Source organism: Oncorhynchus clarkii, chromosome 12, assembly GCF_045791955.1.
Source record: "Oncorhynchus clarkii lewisi isolate Uvic-CL-2024 chromosome 12, UVic_Ocla_1.0, whole genome shotgun sequence".
Taxonomy (NCBI): domain Eukaryota; kingdom Metazoa; phylum Chordata; class Actinopteri; order Salmoniformes; family Salmonidae; genus Oncorhynchus; species Oncorhynchus clarkii.
The window spans coordinates 6110198-6133208 of NC_092158.1; the positions used below are offsets into that span (position 1 = coordinate 6110198).

Sequence of the window (23011 nt, forward strand, 5' to 3'; positions counted from 1 at the left end):
ACACACACACACCTTACTGTATAGGTGCAGTGTAAGTAAACACACACACACCTTACTGTATAGGTGCAGTGTAAGTAAACACACACACACCTTACTGTATAGGTGCAGTGTAAGTAAACACACACACACCTTACTGTATAGGTGCAGTGTAAGTAAACACACACACACCTTACTGTATAGGTGCAGTGTAAGTAAACACACACACACCTTACTGTATAGGTGCAGTGTAAGTAAACACACACACACCTTACTGTATAGGTGCAGTGTAAGTAAACACACACACACCTTACTGTATAGGTACAGTGTAAGTAAACACACACACACCTTACTGTATAGGTACAGTGTAAGTAAACACACACACACCTTACTGTATAGGTACAGTGTAAGTAAACACACACACACCTTACTGTATAGGTACAGTGTAAGTAAACACACACACACCTTACTGTATAGGTACAGTGTAAGTAAACACACACACACCTTACTGTATAGGTACAGTGTAAGTAAACACACACACACCTTACTGTATAGGTACAGTGTAAGTAAACACACACACACACACCTTACTGTATAGGTACAGTGTAAGTAAACACACACACACCTTACTGTATAGGTACAGTGTAAGTAAACACACACACACCTTACTGTATAGGTACAGTGTAAGTAAACACACACACACACACCTTACTGTATAGGTACAGTGTAAGTAAACACACACACACCTTACTGTATAGGTACAGTGTAAGTAAACACACACACACCTTACTGTATAGGTACAGTGTAAGTAAACACACACACACCTTACTGTATAGGTACAGTGTAAGTAAACACACACACACCTTACTGTATAGGTACAGTGTAAGTAAACACACACACACCTTACTGTATAGGTACAGTGTAAGTAAACACACACACACACACCTTACTGTATAGGTACAGTGTAAGTAAACACACACACACCTTACTGTATAGGTACAGTGTAAGTAAACACACACACACCTTACTGTATAGGTACAGTGTAAGTAAACACACACACACACACCTTACTGTATAGGTACAGTGTAAGTAAACACACACACACCTTACTGTATAGGTACAGTGTAAGTAAACACACACACACCTTACTGTATAGGTACAGTGTAAGTAAACACACACACACACACCTTACTGTATAGGTACAGTGTAAGTAAACACACACACACCTTACTGTATAGGTACAGTGTAAGTAAACACACACACACCTTACTGTATAGGTACAGTGTAAGTAAACACACACACACCTTACTGTATAGGTACAGTGTAAGTAAACACACACACACCTTACTGTATAGGTACAGTGTAAGTAAACACACACACACCTTACTGTATAGGTACAGTGTAAGTAAACACACACACACCTTACTGTATAGGTACAGTGTAAGTAAACACACACACACCTTACTGTATAGGTACAGTGTAAGTAAACACACACACACCTTACTGTATAGGTACAGTGTAAGTAAACACACACACACCTTACTGTATAGGTACAGTGTAAGTAAACACACACACACCTTACTGTATAGGTACAGTGTAAGTAAACACACACACACACCTTACTGTATAGGTACAGTGTAAGTAAACACACACACACCTTACTGTATAGGTACAGTGTAAGTAAACACACACACACCTTACTGTATAGGTACAGTGTAAGTAAACACACACACACCTTACTGTATAGGTACAGTGTAAGTAAACACACACACACACCTTACTGTATAGGTACAGTGTAAGTAAACACACACACACCTGTATAGGTACAGTTACTGTATAGGTACAGTGTAAGTAAACACACACACACCTTACTGTATAGGTACAGTGTAAGTAAACACACACACACCTTACTGTATAGGTACAGTGTAAGTAAACACACACACACCTTACTGTATAGGTACAGTGTAAGTAAACACACACACACCTTACTGTATAGGTACAGTGTAAGTAAACACACACACACCTTACTGTATAGGTACAGTGTAAGTAAACACACACACACCTTACTGTATAGGTACAGTGTAAGTAAACACACACACACCTTACTGTATAGGTACAGTGTAAGTAAACACACACACACCTTACTGTATAGGTACAGTGTAAGTAAACACACACACACCTTACTGTATAGGTACAGTGTAAGTAAACACACACACACCTTACTGTATAGGTACAGTGTAAGTAAACACACACACACCTTACTGTATAGGTACAGTGTAAGTAAACACACACACACCTTACTGTATAGGTACAGTGTAAGTAAACACACACACACCTTACTGTATAGGTACAGTGTAAGTAAACACACACACACCTTACTGTATAGGTACAGTGTAAGTAAACACACACACACCTTACTGTATAGGTACAGTGTAAGTAAACACACACACACCTTACTGTATAGGTACAGTGTAAGTAAACACACACACACCTTACTGTATAGGTACAGTGTAAGTAAACACACACACACCTTACTGTATAGGTACAGTGTAAGTAAACACACACACACCTTACTGTATAGGTACAGTGTAAGTAAACACACACACACCTTACTGTATAGGTACAGTGTAAGTAAACACACACACACCTTACTGTATAGGTACAGTGTAAGTAAACACACACACACCTTACTGTATAGGTACAGTGTAAGTAAACACACACACACACACACACACACACACACACACACACACACCTTACTGTATAGGTACAGTGTAAGTAAACACACACACACCTTACTGTATAGTTACAGTGTAAGTAAACACACACACACACACACACACACACCTTACTGTATAGGTACAGTGTAAGTAAACACACACACACCTTACTGTATAGGTACAGTGTAAGTAAACACACACACACCTTACTGTATAGGTACAGTGTAAGTAAACACACACACACCTTACTGTATAGGTACAGTGTAAGTAAACACACACACACCTTACTGTATAGGTACAGTGTAAGTAAACACACACACACCTTACTGTATAGGTACAGTGTAAGTAAACACACACACACCTTACTGTATAGGTACAGTGTAAGTAAACACACACACACCTTACTGTATAGGTACAGTGTAAGTAAACACACACACACCTTACTGTATAGGTACAGTGTAAGTAAACACACACACACCTTACTGTATAGGTACAGTGTAAGTAAACACACACACACCTTACTGTATAGGTACAGTGTAAGTAAACACACACACACCTTACTGTATAGGTACAGTGTAAGTAAACACACACACACCTTACTGTATAGGTACAGTGTAAGTAAACACACACACACACACCTTACTGTATAGGTACAGTGTAAGTAAACACACACACACCTTACTGTATAGGTACAGTGTAAGTAAACACACACACACACACCTTACTGTATAGGTACAGTGTAAGTAAACACACACACACCTTACTGTATAGGTACAGTGTAAGTAAACACACACACACCTTACTGTATAGGTGCAGTGTAAGTAAACACACACACACCTTACTGTATAGGTACAGTGTAAGTAAACACACACACACCTTACTGTATAGGTACAGTGTAAGTAAACACACACACACCTTACTGTATAGGTACAGTGTAAGTAAACACACACACACCTTACTGTATAGGTACAGTGTAAGTAAACACACACACACACCTTACTGTATAGGTACAGTGTAAGTAAACACACACACACCTTACTGTATAGGTACAGTGTAAGTAAACACACACACACCTTACTGTATAGGTACAGTGTAAGTAAACACACACACACCTTACTGTATAGGTACAGTGTAAGTAAACACACACACACCTTACTGTATAGGTACAGTGTAAGTAAACACACACACACCTTACTGTATAGGTACAGTGTAAGTAAACACACACACACCTTACTGTATAGGTACAGTGTAAGTAAACACACACACACCTTACTGTATAGGTACAGTGTAAGTAAACACACACACACCTTACTGTATAGGTACAGTGTAAGTAAACACACACACACACACACACACACACCTTACTGTATAGGTACAGTGTAAGTAAACACACACACACCTTACTGTATAGGTACAGTGTAAGTAAACACACACACACACACACACACACACCTTACTGTATAGGTACAGTGTAAGTAAACACACACACACCTTACTGTATAGGTACAGTGTAAGTAAACACACACACACCTTACTGTATAGGTACAGTGTAAGTAAACACACACACACCTTACTGTATAGGTACAGTGTAAGTAAACACACACACACCTTACTGTATAGGTACAGTGTAAGTAAACACACACACACCTTACTGTATAGGTACAGTGTAAGTAAACACACACACACCTTACTGTATAGGTACAGTGTAAGTAAACACACACACACCTTACTGTATAGGTACAGTGTAAGTAAACACACACACCTTACTGTATAGGTACAGTGTAAGTAAACACACACACACCTTACTGTATAGGTACAGTGTAAGTAAACACACACACACCTTACTGTATAGGTACAGTGTAAGTAAACACACACACACCTTACTGTATAGGTACAGTGTAAGTAAACACACACACACCTTACTGTATAGGTACAGTGTAAGTAAACACACACACACCTTACTGTATAGGTACAGTGTAAGTAAACACACACACACCTTACTGTATAGGTACAGTGTAAGTAAACACACACACACCTTACTGTATAGGTACAGTGTAAGTAAACACACACACACCTTACTGTATAGGTACAGTGTAAGTAAACACACACACACCTTACTGTATAGGTACAGTGTAAGTAAACACACACACACACACCTTACTGTATAGGTACAGTGTAAGTAAACACACACACACCTTACTGTATAGGTACAGTGTAAGTAAACACACACACACACACCTTACTGTATAGGTACAGTGTAAGTAAACACACACACACCTTACTGTATAGGTACAGTGTAAGTAAACACACACACACCTTACTGTATAGGTGCAGTGTAAGTAAACACACACACACCTTACTGTATAGGTACAGTGTAAGTAAACACACACACACCTTACTGTATAGGTACAGTGTAAGTAAACACACACACACCTTACTGTATAGGTACAGTGTAAGTAAACACACACACACCTTACTGTATAGGTACAGTGTAAGTAAACACACACACACCTTACTGTATAGGTACAGTGTAAGTAAACACACACACACCTTACTGTATAGGTACAGTGTAAGTAAACACACACACACCTTACTGTATAGGTACAGTGTAAGTAAACACACACACACACCTTACTGTATAGGTACAGTGTAAGTAAACACACACACACCTTACTGTATAGGTACAGTGTAAGTAAACACACACACACCTTACTGTATAGGTACAGTGTAAGTAAACACACACACACACCTTACTGTATAGGTACAGTGTAAGTAAACACACACACACCTTACTGTATAGGTACAGTGTAAGTAAACACACACACACCTTACTGTATAGGTACAGTGTAAGTAAACACACACACACCTTACTGTATAGGTACAGTGTAAGTAAACACACACACACCTTACTGTATAGGTACAGTGTAAGTAAACACACACACACCTTACTGTATAGGTACAGTGTAAGTAAACACACACACACCTTACTGTATAGGTACAGTGTAAGTAAACACACACACACACCACACACACACCTTACTGTATAGGTACAGTGTAAGTAAACACACACACACCTTACTGTATAGGTACAGTGTAAGTAAACACACACACACCTTACTGTATAGGTACAGTGTAAGTAAACACACACACACCTTACTGTATAGGTACAGTGTAAGTAAACACACACACACCTTACTGTATAGGTACAGTGTAAGTAAACACACACACACCTTACTGTATAGGTACAGTGTAAGTAAACACACACACACACACCTTACTGTATAGGTACAGTGTAAGTAAACACACACACACCTTACTGTATAGGTACAGTGTAAGTAAACACACACACACCTTACTGTATAGGTACAGTGTAAGTAAACACACACACACCTTACTGTATAGGTACAGTGTAAGTAAACACACACACACCTTACTGTATAGGTACAGTGTAAGTAAACACACACACACCTTACTGTATAGGTACAGTGTAAGTAAACACACACACACACTTACTGTATAGGTACAGTGTAAGTAAACACACACACACCTTACTGTATAGGTACAGTGTAAGTAAACACACACACACCTTACTGTATAGGTACAGTGTAAGTAAACACACACACACCTTACTGTATAGGTACAGTGTAAGTAAACACACACACACCTTACTGTATAGGTACAGTGTAAGTAAACACACACACACCTTACTGTATAGGTACAGTGTAAGTAAACACACACACACCTTACTGTATAGGTACAGTGTAAGTAAACACACACACACCTTACTGTATAGGTACAGTGTAAGTAAACACACACACACCTTACTGTATAGGTACAGTGTAAGTAAACACACACACACCTTACTGTATAGGTACAGTGTAAGTAAACACACACACACCTTACTGTATAGGTACAGTGTAAGTAAACACACACACACCTTACTGTATAGGTACAGTGTAAGTAAACACACACACACCTTACTGTATAGGTACAGTGTAAGTAAACACACACACACCTTACTGTATAGGTACAGTGTAAGTAAACACACACACACCTTACTGTATAGGTACAGTGTAAGTAAACACACACACACCTTACTGTATAGGTACAGTGTAAGTAAACACACACACACCTTACTGTATAGGTACAGTGTAAGTAAACACACACACACCTTACTGTATAGGTACAGTGTAAGTAAACACACACACACCTTACTGTATAGGTACAGTGTAAGTAAACACACACACACCTTACTGTATAGGTACAGTGTAAGTAAACACACACACACCTTACTGTATAGGTACAGTGTAAGTAAACACACACACACCTTACTGTATAGGTACAGTGTAAGTAAACACACACACACCTTACTGTATAGGTACAGTGTAAGTAAACACACACACACCTTACTGTATAGGTACAGTGTAAGTAAACACACACACACCTTACTGTATAGGTACAGTGTAAGTAAACACACACACACCTTACTGTATAGGTACAGTGTAAGTAAACACACACACACCTTACTGTATAGGTACAGTGTAAGTAAACACACACACACCTTACTGTATAGGTACAGTGTAAGTAAACACACACACACCTTACTGTATAGGTACAGTGTAAGTACTGTACTCTAGTTGCATGTTTATCTGTTTTTTTAAATCAGGCCTAAAGACATTATCATTAGAGTTAGGTATGGGTAAAACCATTAGCATTACATTGACAACAAGTGTTATAATGCTGTTATACTGCTGTTATAATGCTGTTATAATGCTGTTATAATGCTGTTATAATGCTGTTATAATGCTGTTATAATGCTGTTATAATGCTGTTATAATGCTGTTATAATGCTGTTATAATGCTGTTATAATGCTGTGTAGTCATTTCTAATGATGTTTAAAGCCTTACAGCGACGGAGCTTAGACTGTAATGGGTTAAAGCCTTACAATGTGACGGAGCTTAGACTATAATGGGTTAAAGCCTTACAGCGACGGAGCTTAGACTGTAATGGGTTAAAGCCTTACAATGTGACGGAGCTTAGACTGTAATGGGTTAAAGCCTTACAATGTGACGAAGCTTAGACTGTAATGGGTTAAAGCCTTATGGCGACGGAGGTTAGACTGTAATGGGTTAAAGCCTTACAATGTGACGAAGCTTAGACTGTAATGGGTTAAAGCCTTATGGCGACGGAGGATTGGAGTGATGCCTTGGAGGCACCTCAATTTAGTGGAAAAGGAATTATGTTTAACTCTCCTGTTCTCCATGTATCTATGTGTGTGTGTGTGTGTGTGTGTGTGTGTGTGTGTGTGTGTGTGTGTGTGCGTGCGTGATCTATGATTTGTGTGTGAATCTGTGTGTCTGATGTATGTCTCGTTCTGATCCGATCATGTCTGTGTGTGTGTGTGTTTCTGATCCGTTCATGTGTTCCTGTCCCAACAGTGCAGGTCCCCGGGCCGGTGGAGAACCTCCAGGTAGAGTCCATCTCCCCCACCTCCATCCAGGCCTCCTGGGACGCCCCGGTCTACGCCAACGGGCCCCTGCTGGGGTACAGACTGCTCTGGACCGAGACACCCTCTGGCAAGGAACAGGTACATGTTTCTCACGGCCCAATCTGACACAGATAAAAGAGCTAACTATAGCTCTGGGTTATATGAGTTCACCTGAAAATGGCACAGGGCCAGTACTAAGTTCTCTCCATTTTCTCTGAAAGTAATTAGCATAATTAAAGCTTGGTAGTTTGAGCTTTTCTTGCCATGATAATGACTTGGTCTTTCACCAAATAGGGCTCTCTTTTGTATACCATCACTACCTTTTCACAACACATCTGATTGGCTTAAATGGATTAAGAAGGAAAGAAATTCCACAAATGTACTTTTAACAAGGCACACCTGTTAATTGAAATGCATTCCAGGTGACTACCTCATGAAGCTGGTTGAGAGAATGCCAAGAATGTGCAAAGCTGTCATCAAGGCAAAGGGTGGCTACTTTGAAGAATCTCAAATATATTTTTATTTGTTTAACACTTTCTGGTTACTACATGATTCCATATGTGTTATTTCATAGTTTTGATGTCTTCACTATTATTCTACAATGTAGAAAAACCCTTTAATGAGTAGATGTGTCCAAACTTTTGACTCGTACTGTATATATAGAAGTATATAATATACCACCTCATTACAGTACATATAGTATATATAGTATATATAGAAGTATATAATATACCACCTCATTACAGTACATATAGTATATATATAAGTATATAATATACCACTCCATTACAGTACATATAGTATATATAGAAGTATATAATATACCACCTCATTACAGTACATATAGTATATATAGAAGTATATAACATACCACCTCATTACAGTACGTATAGAAGTATATAATATACCATAGTACATAAAGTATATATAGATGTATATAATATAACACCTCATTACAGTGCATATAGTATATATAGAAGTATATAACATACCACCTCATTACAGTACATATAGTATATATAGAAGTATATAATATACCACCTCATTACAGTACATATAGTATATATAGTATATATAGAAGTATATAATATACCACAGTACATAATGTATTTACACCTTCTGCCACGTGCAAATGAAGATGTTGATCGTACTGTAGTTGTTTAGAATTCTATTTCATGTCTTCCTGGAAGGCACTATGCCGTATGCAAACACACACACACACCCTCCCTCCCTCCCTCCCTCCCTCCCTTGTCCCCTCCTCCTCTCCCTCCCACTCACCTCTCCCCCTCCTGCTCTCCCCCTCTCTCTCCCTCCCTTTCTCCCCAACCTCCCCCCTCCTCCCTCCCTTGTCCCCTCCTCCTCTCCCTCCCACTCACCTCTCCCCCTCCTGCTCTCCCCCTCTCTCTCCCTCCCTTTCTCCCCAACCTCCCCCCTCCTCCCTCCCACTCCATCTCCCTCCCTTCCTCCAACCTCCTCCCTCCCACTCCATCTCCCTCCCTTCCTCCAACCTCCTCCGTCCCACTCCATCTCCCTCCCTTCCTCCAACCTCCACCCTCTCCTTCCCCGTCCCCCTCCCTCTTCCCCTCCTGCTCTCCCCTCACTTTCTCCCCTTCCTCAACCCTACCCCTCCCTCTTCCCCATCCCCGTCCCCCTCCCTCTTCCCCACCCCCGTCCCCCTCCCTCTTCCCCACCCCCTACCCCTCCCATTAATAGACTATCAACACCACCAATAGGTTCATCCCCTTGCGTAAAGCCTTTGAATACAGTAGTAGTCCAATTAGCAAAATGGCACTGTATTTGTTTAGCTGTACATAATTATATTTAATTTCTTCCTGGAAGGGACTATGCAAACACACACACACACACACACACACACACACACACACACACACACACACACACACACACACACACACACTCTCTTCCTTCCTTTGAGATCCCTCCTTGTGAATCATGATTTCCCTCCATTTATCCCAGGTTGTGGTGTGGGTCTGGCTGGCTGACTCGGCCAATCCCTGACCTGCAGATGTTGTCGCAGTGGGAGAAGGGACAAGAGGTTGTTGTTACTGACACACAGACACAAACACGGTGTGTGGTCTAGCACGTAGCAGTTCAGGCCAGGCAGGAATGATTTACAGTTACCTCCAAAAGTATTGGCACCCTTGCTAATTTGAAATACTGGTGAAGTAATATGGCTAGAGGTTCATCTGCCTCACCTAAAGCCCCTTCTGGTGGGAAGCTGCTATAGACCACCAAGTGTTAACAGTCAGTATCTGGATAATGTTAAATACTGTGGAAGTAATATGGCTAGAGGTTCATATGCCTCACCTAAAGCCCCTTCTGGTGGGAAGCTGCTATAGACCACCAAGTGTTAACAGTCAGTATCTGGATAATGTTAAATACTGGTGAAGTAATATGGCTAGAGGTTCATATGCCTCACCTAAAGCCCCTTCTGGTGGGAAGCTGCTATAGACCACCAAGTGTTAACAGTCAGTATCTGGATAATGTTAAATACTGGTGAAGTAATATGGCTAGAGGTTCATATGCCTCACCTAAAGCCCCTTCTGGTGGGAAGCTGCTATAGACCACCAAGTGTTAACAGTCAGTATCTGGATAATGTTAAATACTGGTGAAGTAATATGGCTAGAGGTTCATCTGCCTCACCTAAAGCCCCTTCTGGTGGGAAGCTGCTATAGACCACCAAGTGTTAACAGTCAGTATCTGGATAATGTTAAATACTGGTGAAGTAATATGGCTAGAGGTTCATCTGCCTCACCTAAAGCCCCTTCTGGTGGGAAGCTGCTATAGACCACCAAGTGTTAACAGTCAGTATCTGGATAATGTTAAATACTGGTGAAGTAATATGGCTAGAGGTTCATCTGCCTCACCTAAAGCCCCTTCTGGTGGGAAGCTGCTATAGACCACCAAGTGTTAACAGTCAGTATCTGGATAATGTTAAATACTGGTGAAGTAATATGGCTAGAGGTTCATATGCCTCACCTAAAGCCCCTTCTGGTGGGAAGCTGCTATAGACCACCAAGTGTTAACAGTCAGTATCTGGATAATGTTAAATACTGGTGAAGTAATATGGCTAGAGGTTCATATGCCTCACCTAAAGCCCCTTCTGGTGGGAAGCTGCTATAGACCACCAAGTGCTAACAGTCAGTATCTGGATAATGTTAAATACTGGTGAAGTAATATGGCTAGAGGTTCATATGCCTCACCTAAAGCCCCTTCTGGTGGGAAGCTGCTATAGACCACCAAGTGTTAACAGTCAGTATCTGGATAATGTTAAATACTGGTGAAGTAATATGGCTAGAGGTTCATATGCCTCACCTAAAGCCCCTTCTGGTGGGAAGCTGCTATAGACCACCAAGTGTTAACAGTCAGTATCTGGATAATGTTAAATACTGGTAAAGTAATATGGCTAGAGGTTCATCTGCCTCACCTAAAGCCCCTTCTGGTGGGAAGCTGCTATAGACCACCAAGTGTTAACAGTCAGTATCTGGATAATGTTAAATACTGGTGAAGTAATATGGCTAGAGGTTCATCTGCCTCACCTAAAGCCCCTTCTGGTGGGAAGCTGCTATAGACCACCAAGTGTTAACAGTCAGTATCTGGATAATGTTAAATACTGGTGAAGTAATATGGCTAGAGGTTCATCTGCCTCACCTAAAGCCCCTTCTGGTGGGAAGCTGCTATAGACCACCAAGTGTTAACAGTCAGTATCTGGATAATGTTAAATACTGGTGAAGTAATATGGCTAGAGGTTCATATGCCTCACCTAAAGCCCCTTCTGGTGGGAAGCTGCTATAGACCACCAAGTGTTAACAGTCAGTATCTGGATAATGTTAAATACTGGTGAAGTAATATGGCTAGAGGTTCATATGCCTCACCTAAAGCCCCTTCTGGTGGGAAGCTGCTATAGACCACCAAGTGCTAACAGTCAGTATCTGGATAATGTTAAATACTGGTGAAGTAATATGGCTAGAGGTTCATATGCCTCACCTAAAGCCCCTTCTGGTGGGATGCTGCTATAGACCACCAAGTGTTAACAGTCAGTATCTGGATAATGTTAAATACTGGTGAAGTAATATGGCTAGAGGTTCATATGCCTCACCTAAAGCCCCTTCTGGTGGGAAGCTGCTATAGACCACCAAGTGTTAACAGTCAGTATCTGGATAATGTTAAATACTGGTGAAGTAATATGGCTAGAGGTTCATCTGCCTCACCTAAAGCCCCTTCTGGTGGGAAGCTGCTATAGACCACCAAGTGTTAACAGTCAGTATCTGGATAATGTTAAATACTGGTGAAGTAATATGGCTAGAGGTTCATCTGCCTCACCTAAAGCCCCTTCTGGTGGGAAGCTGCTATAGACCACCAAGTGTTAACAGTCAGTATCTGGATAATGTTAAATACTGGTGAAGTAATATGGCTAGAGGTTCATCTGCCTCACCTAAAGCCCCTTCTGGTGGGAAGCTGCTATAGACCACCAAGTGTTAACAGTCAGTATCTGGATAATGTTAAATACTGGTGAAGTAATATGGCTAGAGGTTCATCTGCCTCACCTAAAGCCCCTTCTGGTGGGAAGCTGCTATAGACCACCAAGTGTTAACAGTCAGTATCTGGATAATGTTAAATACTGGTGAAGTAATATGGCTAGAGGTTCATCTGCCTCACCTAAAGCCCCTTCTGGTGGGAAGCTGCTATAGACAGTCAGTATCTGGATAATGTTAAATACTGGTGAAGTAATATGGCTAGAGGTTCATATGCCTCACCTAAAGCCCCTTCTGGTGGGAAGCTGCTATAGACCACCAAGTGTTAACAGTCAGTATCTGGATAATGTTAAATACTGGTGAAGTAATATGGCTAGAGGTTCATATGCCTCACCTAAAGCCCCTTCTGGTGGGAAGCTGCTATAGACCACCAAGTGTTAACAGTCAGTATCTGGATAATGTTAAATACTGTGGAAGTAATATTGCTAGAGGTTCATATGCCTCACCTAAAGCCCCTTCTGGTGGGAAGCTGCTATAGACCACCAAGTGTTAACAGTCAGTATCTGGATAATGTTAAATACTGTGGAAGTAATATGGCTAGAGGTTCATATGCCTCACCTAAAGCCCCTTCTGGTGGGAAGCTGCTATAGACCACCAAGTGTTAACAGTCAGTATCTGGATAATGTTAAATACTGGTGAAGTAATATGGCTAGAGGTTCATCTGCCTCACCTAAAGCCCCTTCTGGTGGGAAGCTGCTATAGACCACCAAGTGTTAACAGTCAGTATCTGGATAATGTTAAATACTGGTGAAGTAATATGGCTAGAGGTTCATATGCCTCACCTAAAGCCCCTTCTGGTGGGAAGCTGCTATAGACCACCAAGTGTTAACAGTCAGTATCTGGATAATGTTAAATACTGGTGAAGTAATATGGCTAGAGGTTCATCTGCCTCACCTAAAGCCCCTTCTGGTGGGAAGCTGCTATAGACCACCAAGTGTTAACAGTCAGTATCTGGATAATGTTAAATACTGGTGAAGTAATATGGCTAGAGGTTCATATGCCTCACCTAAAACCCTTCTGGTGGGAAGCTGCTATAGACCACCAAGTGTTAACAGTCAGTATCTGGATAATGTTAAATACTGGTGAAGTAATATGGCTAGAGGTTCATATGCCTCACCTAAAGCCCCTTCTGGTGGGAAGCTGCTATAGACCACCAAGTGTTAACAGTCAGTATCTGGATAATGTTAAATACTGTGGAAGTAATATGGCTAGAGGTTCATATGCCTCACCTAAAGCCCCTTCTGATGGGAAGCTGCTATAGACCACCAAGTGTTAACAGTCAGTATCTGGATAATGTTAAATACTGGTGAAGTAATATGGCTAGAGGTTCATCTGCCTCACCTAAAGCCCCTTCTGGTGGGAAGCTGCTATAGACCACCAAGTGTTAACAGTCAGTATCTGGATAATGTTAAATACTGGTGAAGTAATATGGCTAGAGGTTAATATGCCTCACCTAAAGCCCCTTCTGGTGGGAAGCTGCTATAGACCACCAAGTGTTAACAGTCAGTATCTGGATAATGTTAAATACTGGTGAAGTAATATGGCTAGAGGTTCATATGCCTCACCTAAAGCCCCTTCTGGTGGGAAGCTGCTATAGACCACCAAGTGTTAACAGTCAGTATCTGGATAATGTTAAATACTGTGGAAGTAATATGGCTAGAGGTTCATATGCCTCACCTAAAGCCCCTTCTGGTGGGAAGCTGCTATAGACCACCAAGTGTTAACAGTCAGTATCTGGATAATGTTAAATACTGGTGAAGTAATATGGCTAGAGGTTCATATGCCTCACCTAAAGCCCCTTCTGGTGGGAAGCTGCTATAGACCACCAAGTGTTAACAGTCAGTATCTGGATAATGTTAAATACTGGTGAAGTAATATGGCTAGAGGTTCATATGCCTCACCTAAAGCCCCTTCTGGTGGGAAGCTGCTACAGACCACCAAGTGTTAACAGTCAGTATCTGGATAATGTTAAATACTGTTGAAGTAATATGGCTAGAGGTTCATATGCCTCACCTAAAGCCCCTTCTGGTGGGAAGCTGCTATAGACCACCAAGTGTTAACAGTCAGTATCTGGATAATGTTAAATACTGGTGAAGTAATATGGCTAGAGGTTCATATGCCTCACCTAAAGCCCGTTCTGGTGGGAAGCTGCTATAGACCACCAAGTGTTAACAGTCAGTATCTGGATAATGTTAAATACTGTGGAAGTAATATGGCTAGAGGTTCATATGCCTCACCTAAAGCCCCTTCTGGTGGGAAGCTGCTACAGACCACCAAGTGTTAACAGTCAGTATCTGGATAATGTTAAATACTGGTGAAGTAATATGGCTAGAGGTTCATATGCCTCGCCTAAAGCCCCTTCTGGTGGGAAGCTGCTATAGACCACCAAGTGTTAACAGTCAGTATCTGGATAATGTTAAATACTGGTGAAGTAATATGGCTAGAGGTTCATATGCCTCACCTAAAGCCCCTTCTGGTGGGAAGCTGCTACAGACCACCAAGTGTTAACAGTCAGTATCTGGATAATGTTAAATACTGGTGAAGTAATATGGCTAGAGGTTCATATGCCTCACCTAAAGCCCATTTTGGTGGGAAGCTGCTATAGACCACCAAGTGTTAACAGTCAGTATCTGGATAATGTTAAATACTGTGGAAGTAATATGGCTAGAGGTTCATATGCCTCACCTAAAGCCCCTTCTGGTGGGAAGCTGCTACAGACCACCAAGTGTTAACAGTCAGTATCTGGATAATGTTAAATACTGTTGAAGTAATATGGCTAGAGGTTCATCTGCCTCACCTAAAGCCCCTTCTGGTGGGAAGCTGCTATAGACCACCAAGTGCTAACAGTCACTATCTGGATTACATGTGTGAAATGCCTGATAGTGTATGTGATATAAACAGAGAGGTATATTTCCTGGGTGATTTTAAATATTGACTGGTTTTCATCAAGCTGCCCACTCAAGAAAAACCTTCAAACTGTAACCAGTGTCTGCAACCTGGTTCAGGTTATCAGTCAACCTACGAGGGTAGTTAAACAGCACAGGAATGATATCATCAACATGTATTGATCACTTCTTTACTAATTCTGCAGAAATTTGCTTAAGAGTGGTATCCAAATCCATCGGATGTAGTGATCACAATATACTGTATATAGCCGTGCTTCTACACCTGCTTGCTTGCTGTTTGGGGTTTTAGGCTGGGGGTTTCTGTACAGCACTTTGAGACATCAGCTGATGTAAGAAGGGCTTTATAAATATATTTGATTTGATAAATATGATTAATATACATATCTAGGGAAAATAAAACAAAGTTCCAAAGGCTGGGCCTAATGTAGTGTATAAGAGGTCATACAAGACGTTTTGTAGCGATTCTTATGTTGATGATGTCAATAATATGTGTTGGTCCGTGGTGTGTAATGAGGAGCAACCAGACGCTGGACGTGGCACATTTATGAAACTACTTATTCCAGTTACTAATAAGCACCCATTAAGAAAATGACCTTTAAAACTGTTAAAAAAACTGTTAATTGATGAGGAATTGAAAAATTGTATGTTTGAGAGGGATGAGGCAAAATAAATGTCCAATAAAACACAAGAACAACCGATTGGAAAACGTACCGCAAATTGAGAAATCATGAGACTAAACTGATGTGACGCTCGTCGTTGGAATGAGGTGAGGACCAAAGCGCAGCGTGGTAAGTGTTCATCATATATTTATTGAACAGAGAACACTAAACAAAATAACAAAGGAGAAATTAAAAAGTTCTGAAAGGTGACAGACACATAACAGAAAATAATCACCCACGAAACACAAGTGGGAAAAGGCTACCTAAGTATGATTCTCAATCAGAGACAACAAACGACACCTGTCTCTGATTGAGAACCATACAAGGCCAAACACATACACACAACATATAAAAAGGAACATAGACTACCCACCCCAACTCACGCCCTGACCATACTAAAACAAACATAGACTACCCACCATACTAAAACAAACAGACTACCCACCCCAACTCACGCCCTGACCAAACTAAAACAAACAGACTACCCACCCCAACTCACGCCCTGAACATACTAAAACAACCAGACTACCCACCCCAACTCACGCCCTGACCATACTAAAACAACCAGACTACCCACCCCAACTCACGCCCTGACCATACTAAAACTAACAGACTACCCAACCAACTCACGCCCTGACCATACTAAAACAAACAGACTACCCACCCAACTCACGCCCTGACCATACTAAAACAAACAGACTACCCACCCCAACTCACGCCCTGACCGTACTAAAACAAACAGACTACCCACCCCAACTCACGCCCTGACCATACTAAAACAAACATAGACTACCCACCCCAACTCACGCCCTGACCATACTAAAACAAACAGACTACCCACCATACTAAATCAAACAGACTACCCACCCCAACTCACGCCCTGACCATACTAAAACTAACATAGACTACCCACCCCAACTCACGCCCTGACCATACTAAAACACACATAGACTGCCCACCCCAACTCACGCCCTGACCATACTAAAACACACATAGACTACCCACCCCAACTCACGCCCTGACCATACTAAAACACACATAGACTACCCACCCCAACTCACGCCCTGACCATACTAAAACAAACATAGACTACCCACCATACTAAAACAAACAGACTACCCACCCCAACTCACGCCCTGACCATACTAAAACAAACATAGACTACCCACCCCAACTCACGCCCTGACCATACTAAAACAAACAGACTACCCACCCCAACTCACGCCCTGACCATACTAAACCTAACATAGACTACCCACCCCAACTCACGCCCTGACCATACTAAAACAAACATAGACCACCCACCCAACTCACGCCCTGACCATACTAAAACTAACATAGACTACCCACCCCAACTCACGCCCTGACCATACTAAAACAAACATAGACTACCCACCCCAACTCACGCCCTGACCATACTAAAACAAACATAGACTACCCACCCCAACTCACGCCCTGAACATACTAAAACAACCAGACTACCCACCCCAACTCACGCCCTGACCATACTAAAACAACCAGACTACCCACCCCAACTCACGCCCTGACCATACTAAAACTAACAGACTACCCAACCAACTCACGCCCTGACCATACTAAAACAAACAGACTACCCACCCAACTCACGCCCTGACCATACTAAAACAAACAGACTACCCACCCCAACTCACGCCCTGACCGTACTAAAACAAACAGACTACCCACCCCAACTCACGCCCTGACCATACTAAAACAAACATAGACTACCCACCCCAACTCACGCCCTGACCATACTAAAACAAACAGACTACCCACCATACTAAATCAAACAGACTACCCACCCCAACTCACGCCCTGACCATACTAAAACTAACATAGACTACCCACCCCAACTCACGCCCTGACCATACTAAAACACACATAGACTGCCCACCCCAACTCACGCCCTGACCATACTAAAACACACATAGACTACCCACCCCAACTCACGCCCTGACCATACTAAAACACACATAGACTACCCACCCCAACTCACGCCCTGACCATACTAAAACAAACATAGACTACCCACCATACTAAAACAAACAGACTACCCACCCCAACTCACGCCCTGACCATACTAAAACAAACATAGACTACCCACCCCAACTCACGCCCTGACCATACTAAAACAAACAGACTACCCACCCCAACTCACGCCCTGACCATACTAAACCTAACATAGACTACCCACCCCAACTCACGCCCTGACCATACTAAAACAAACATAGACCACCCACCCAACTCACGCCCTGACCATACTAAAACTAACATAGACTACCCACCCCAACTCACGCCCTGACCATACTAAAACAAACATAGACTACCCACCCCAACTCACGCCCTGACCATACTAAAACAAACATAGACTACCCACCCCAACTCACGCCCTGAACATACTAAAACAACCAGACTACCCACCCCAACTCACGCCCTGACCATACTAAAACAACCAGACTACCCACCCCAACTCACGCCCTGACCATACTAAAACTAACAGACTACCCAACCAACTCACGCCCTGACCATACTAAAACAAACAGACTACCCACCCAACTCACGCCCTGACCATACTAAAACAAACAGACTACCCACCCCAACTCACGCCCTGACCGTACTAAAACAAACAGACTACCCACCCCAACTCACGCCCTGACCATACTAAAACAAACATAGACTACCCACCCCAACTCACGCCCTGACCATACTAAAACAAACAGACTACCCACCATACTAAATCAAACAGACTACCCACCCCAACTCACGCCCTGACCATACTAAAACTAACATAGACTACCCACCCCAACTCACGCCCTGACCATACTAAAACACACATAGACTGCCCACCCCAACTCACGCCCTGACCATACTAAAACACACATAGACTACCCACCCCAACTCACGCCCTGACCATACTAAAACACACATAGACTACCCACCCCAACTCACGCCCTGACCATACTAAAACAAACATAGACTACCCACCATACTAAAACAAACAGACTACCCACCCCAACTCACGCCCTGACCATACTAAAACAAACATAGACTACCCACCCCAACTCACGCCCTGACCATACTAAAACAAACAGACTACCCACCCCAACTCACGCCCTGACCATACTAAACCTAACATAGACTACCCACCCCAACTCACGCCCTGACCATACTAAAACAAACATAGACCACCCACCCAACTCACGCCCTGACCATACTAAAACTAACATAGACTACCCACCCCAACTCACGCCCTGACCATACTAAAACAAACATAGACTACCCACCCCAACTCACGCCCTGACCATACTAAAACAAACATAGACTACCCACCCCAACTCACGCCCTGACCATACTAAAACAAACAGACTGCCCACCCCAACTCACGCCCTGACCATACTAAAACAAACATAGACTACCCACCCCAACTTACGCCCTGACCATACTAAAACTAACATAGACCACCCACCCCAACTCACGCCCTGACCATACTAAAACAAACAGACTGCCCACCCCAACTCACACCCTGACCATACTAAAACAAACATAGACTACCCACCCCAACTTACGCCCTGACCATACTAAAACTAACATAGACCACCCACCCCAACTCACGCCCTGACCATACTAAAACAAACATAGAATACCCACCATACTAAAACAACCAGACTACCCACCATACTAAAACAAACGTAGACTACCCACCCCAACTCACGCCCTGACCATACTAAAACAAACATAGACTACCCACCGCAACTCACGCCCTGACCATACTAAAACAAACAGACTACCCACCCCAACTCACGCCCTGACCATACTAAAACAAACAGACCGCCCACCCCAACTCACCCCCTGACCATAGAAAAACAAAGACATAACAAAAGAACTAAGGTCAGAACGTGGCAACTAAATAATGAATAAAAACTAAATAAAAAAGAATAAGAAACTTTACTATGAAACAAAGATAAGTTATATAAAGAGTGATGGTAGAAAGCTTTGGAGCACCTTAAATGAAATTCTGGGCAAAAAGGCAAACTCTGCTCCGTCATTCATTGAATCAGACGGCTCATTCATCACAAAACCCACTGACGTTGCCAACTACTTTAATGATTTGCTAGCAACAAACACTGACACTATACATCCAAGTATATCTGACCAAATTACGAAAGACAACCATTGCAATTTTGAATTCCGTACGGAAGAAGTGAAAAAAATGATTGTTGTCTATCAACAATGAAAAAGCACCGGGGTCTGACAACTTGGATGGAAAATTACTGAAGATAATAGCGGACGATATTGCCACTCCTATTTACCATGTTTTCAATTTAAGCTTACTAGAAGGTGTGTGCCCTCAGGCCTGGAGGGAAGCTAAAGTCATTTCGCTTTGAGTAAAGCCAGAGTGTCTATGTATGCGGATGACTCAACACTATACACGTCAGCTACCACAGTGACTGAAATCACTGCAACACTTAGCAAAGAGCTGCAGTTAGTTTCAGAATGGGTGGCAAGGAATAAGTTTGTCCTAAATATTTCTAAAACTAAAAGCATTTTATTTGGGACAAATCATTCACTAAACCATGAACCTCAACTAAATCTTGTAATGAATTATGTGGAAATTGAACAAGTTGTGGTGACTAAACTGCTTGGAGTAACCCTGGGTTGTAAACTGTCAGGGTCAAAATATATTGATAAAACAGGGGCGTCAGGGTAGCCTAGAGGTTAGAGCGTTAGACTAGTAACCGGAAGGTTGCAAGTTCAAATCCTCGAGTTGACAAGGTACAAATCTGTCGTTCTATCCCTGAACAGGCAGTTAACCCACTGTTCCTAGGCCATCATTGAAAATAGGAATTTGATCTTAACTGACTTGCCTAGTTAAATAAAAAACAGTGGAGAAGTCTGTCTGTAATAAAGTGCTGCTCTACCTTCACAATCCCCAAGTCCAGAACAGACTATGGGAGGCGCCCAGTACTTCATAGAGTCATGACTACATGGAACTCAGGTAACTGATGCAAACAGTAGAATCAGACTTTTAAAAAAGCACACCTTATGGAACAGCGGGGACTGTGAAGAGACACAGGCACGTACTCTACAAACATATACGTTGTAATATTATTTTATTTTCTATTGTAGATATGTAGTGGTGTAATGATGTTATAGGATGTACTGTTTTATCTTTTGTTTTATGGGGAAATGTACTGTAAGTGCCTTAATGTGTCCGGACCCCAGGAGGGATGGCTGCTGCTAATCGGGAACCTTAATAAACCCCAGGAAGGGTAGCTGCTGCTAATCGGGATCCTTAATAAACCCCAGGAAGAGTAGCTGCTGCTAATCGGGAACCTTAATAAACCCCAGGAAGAGTAGCTGCTGCTAATCGGGATCCTTAATAAACCCCAGGAAGAGTAGCTGCTGCTAATCGGGAACCTTAATAAACCCCAGGAAGAGTAGCTGCTGCTAATCGGGAACCTTAATAAACCCCATGAAGAGTAGCTGCTGCTAATCGGGAACCTTAATAAACCCCAGGAAGAGTAGCTGCTGCTAATCGGGATCCTTAATAAACCCCAGGAAGAGTAGCTGCTGCTAATCGGGAACCTTAATAAACCCCAGGAAGAGTAGCTGCTGCTAATCGGGAACCTTAATAAACCCCTGGAAGAGTAGCTGCTGCTAATCGGGAACCTTAATAAACCCCAGGAAGAGTAGCTGCTGCTAATCGGGATACTTAATAAACCCCAGGAAGAGTAGCTGCTGCTAATCGGGATACTTAATAAACCCCAGGAAGGGTAGCTGCTGCTAATCGGGATCCTTAATAAACCCCCAGGAAGATTAGGTGCTGCTAATGGGGATCCTTAATAAATACAAATCCCAGGAGGAGACAGTCTCTATCTCTCTCTCTCTCTTTCTCAGTTCAATTCACATTTAAGGGGCTTTATTGGCATTGGAAACATTATGTTTTTGTTTTGCCAAAGCAAGTGAAAAAGATCATAAACAAAACATAAATATGGGTTGTATTTACAATGGTGTTTGTTCTTCACTGGTTAACCCTTTTCTTGTGGCAACAGGTCACCCATCTTGCTGCTGTGATGGCACACTGTGGAATTTCACCCAGTACATATGGGAGTTTATGAAAATCGGGTTTGGGCCTCCCGGGTGGCGCAGTGGTTAAGGATGCTGTACTGCAGCGCCAGCTGTGCCATCAGAGTCCTGGGTTTGCGCCCAGGCTCTGTCGTAACCGGGAGGTCCGTGGGGCGACGCACAATTGGCCTAGCGTCGCCCGGGTTAGGGAGGGCTTGGTCGGTAGGGGTGTCCTTGTCTCATCGCGCACCAGCGACTCCTGTGGCGGGCTGGGCGCAGTGTACGCTAGCCAAGGTGGCCGGGTGCACGGTGTTTCCTCCGGCGCATTGGTGCGGCTGGCTTCCGGGTTGGATGTGCGCTGTGTTAAAGAAGCAACGGCTTGGTTGGTTGTGTATCGGAGGACGCATGACTTTCAACCTTCGTCTCTCCCGAGCCCGTGTGTCTCTCTAATATGGTCATACATTTGGCACGAGGTTAGGAAGTGCAGCTCAGTTTCCACCTCATTTTGTGGGCAGTGTGCACATAGCCTGTCTTCTCGTGAGAGCCAGGTCTGCCTATGGCAGCCTTTCTCAATAGCAAGGCTATGCTCACTGAGTCTGTACATAGTCAAAGCTTTCCTTA

The 23011-nt window shown here is 42.5% G+C and overlaps 1 protein-coding gene across 1 annotated transcript in view; it reads left to right on the forward strand.

The window, feature by feature from the left end:
• The window catches only part of LOC139421816 (netrin receptor DCC-like), a 224359-nt gene that overhangs the window by 7243 nt on the left and 194105 nt on the right, over positions 1-23011 (forward strand). The window contains exon 4 of the mRNA XM_071172937.1: positions 8136-8284. Within this exon, the coding sequence (XP_071029038.1) occupies positions 8136-8284 (149 nt within the window). The remainder of the gene's footprint in view (positions 1-8135; positions 8285-23011) is intronic.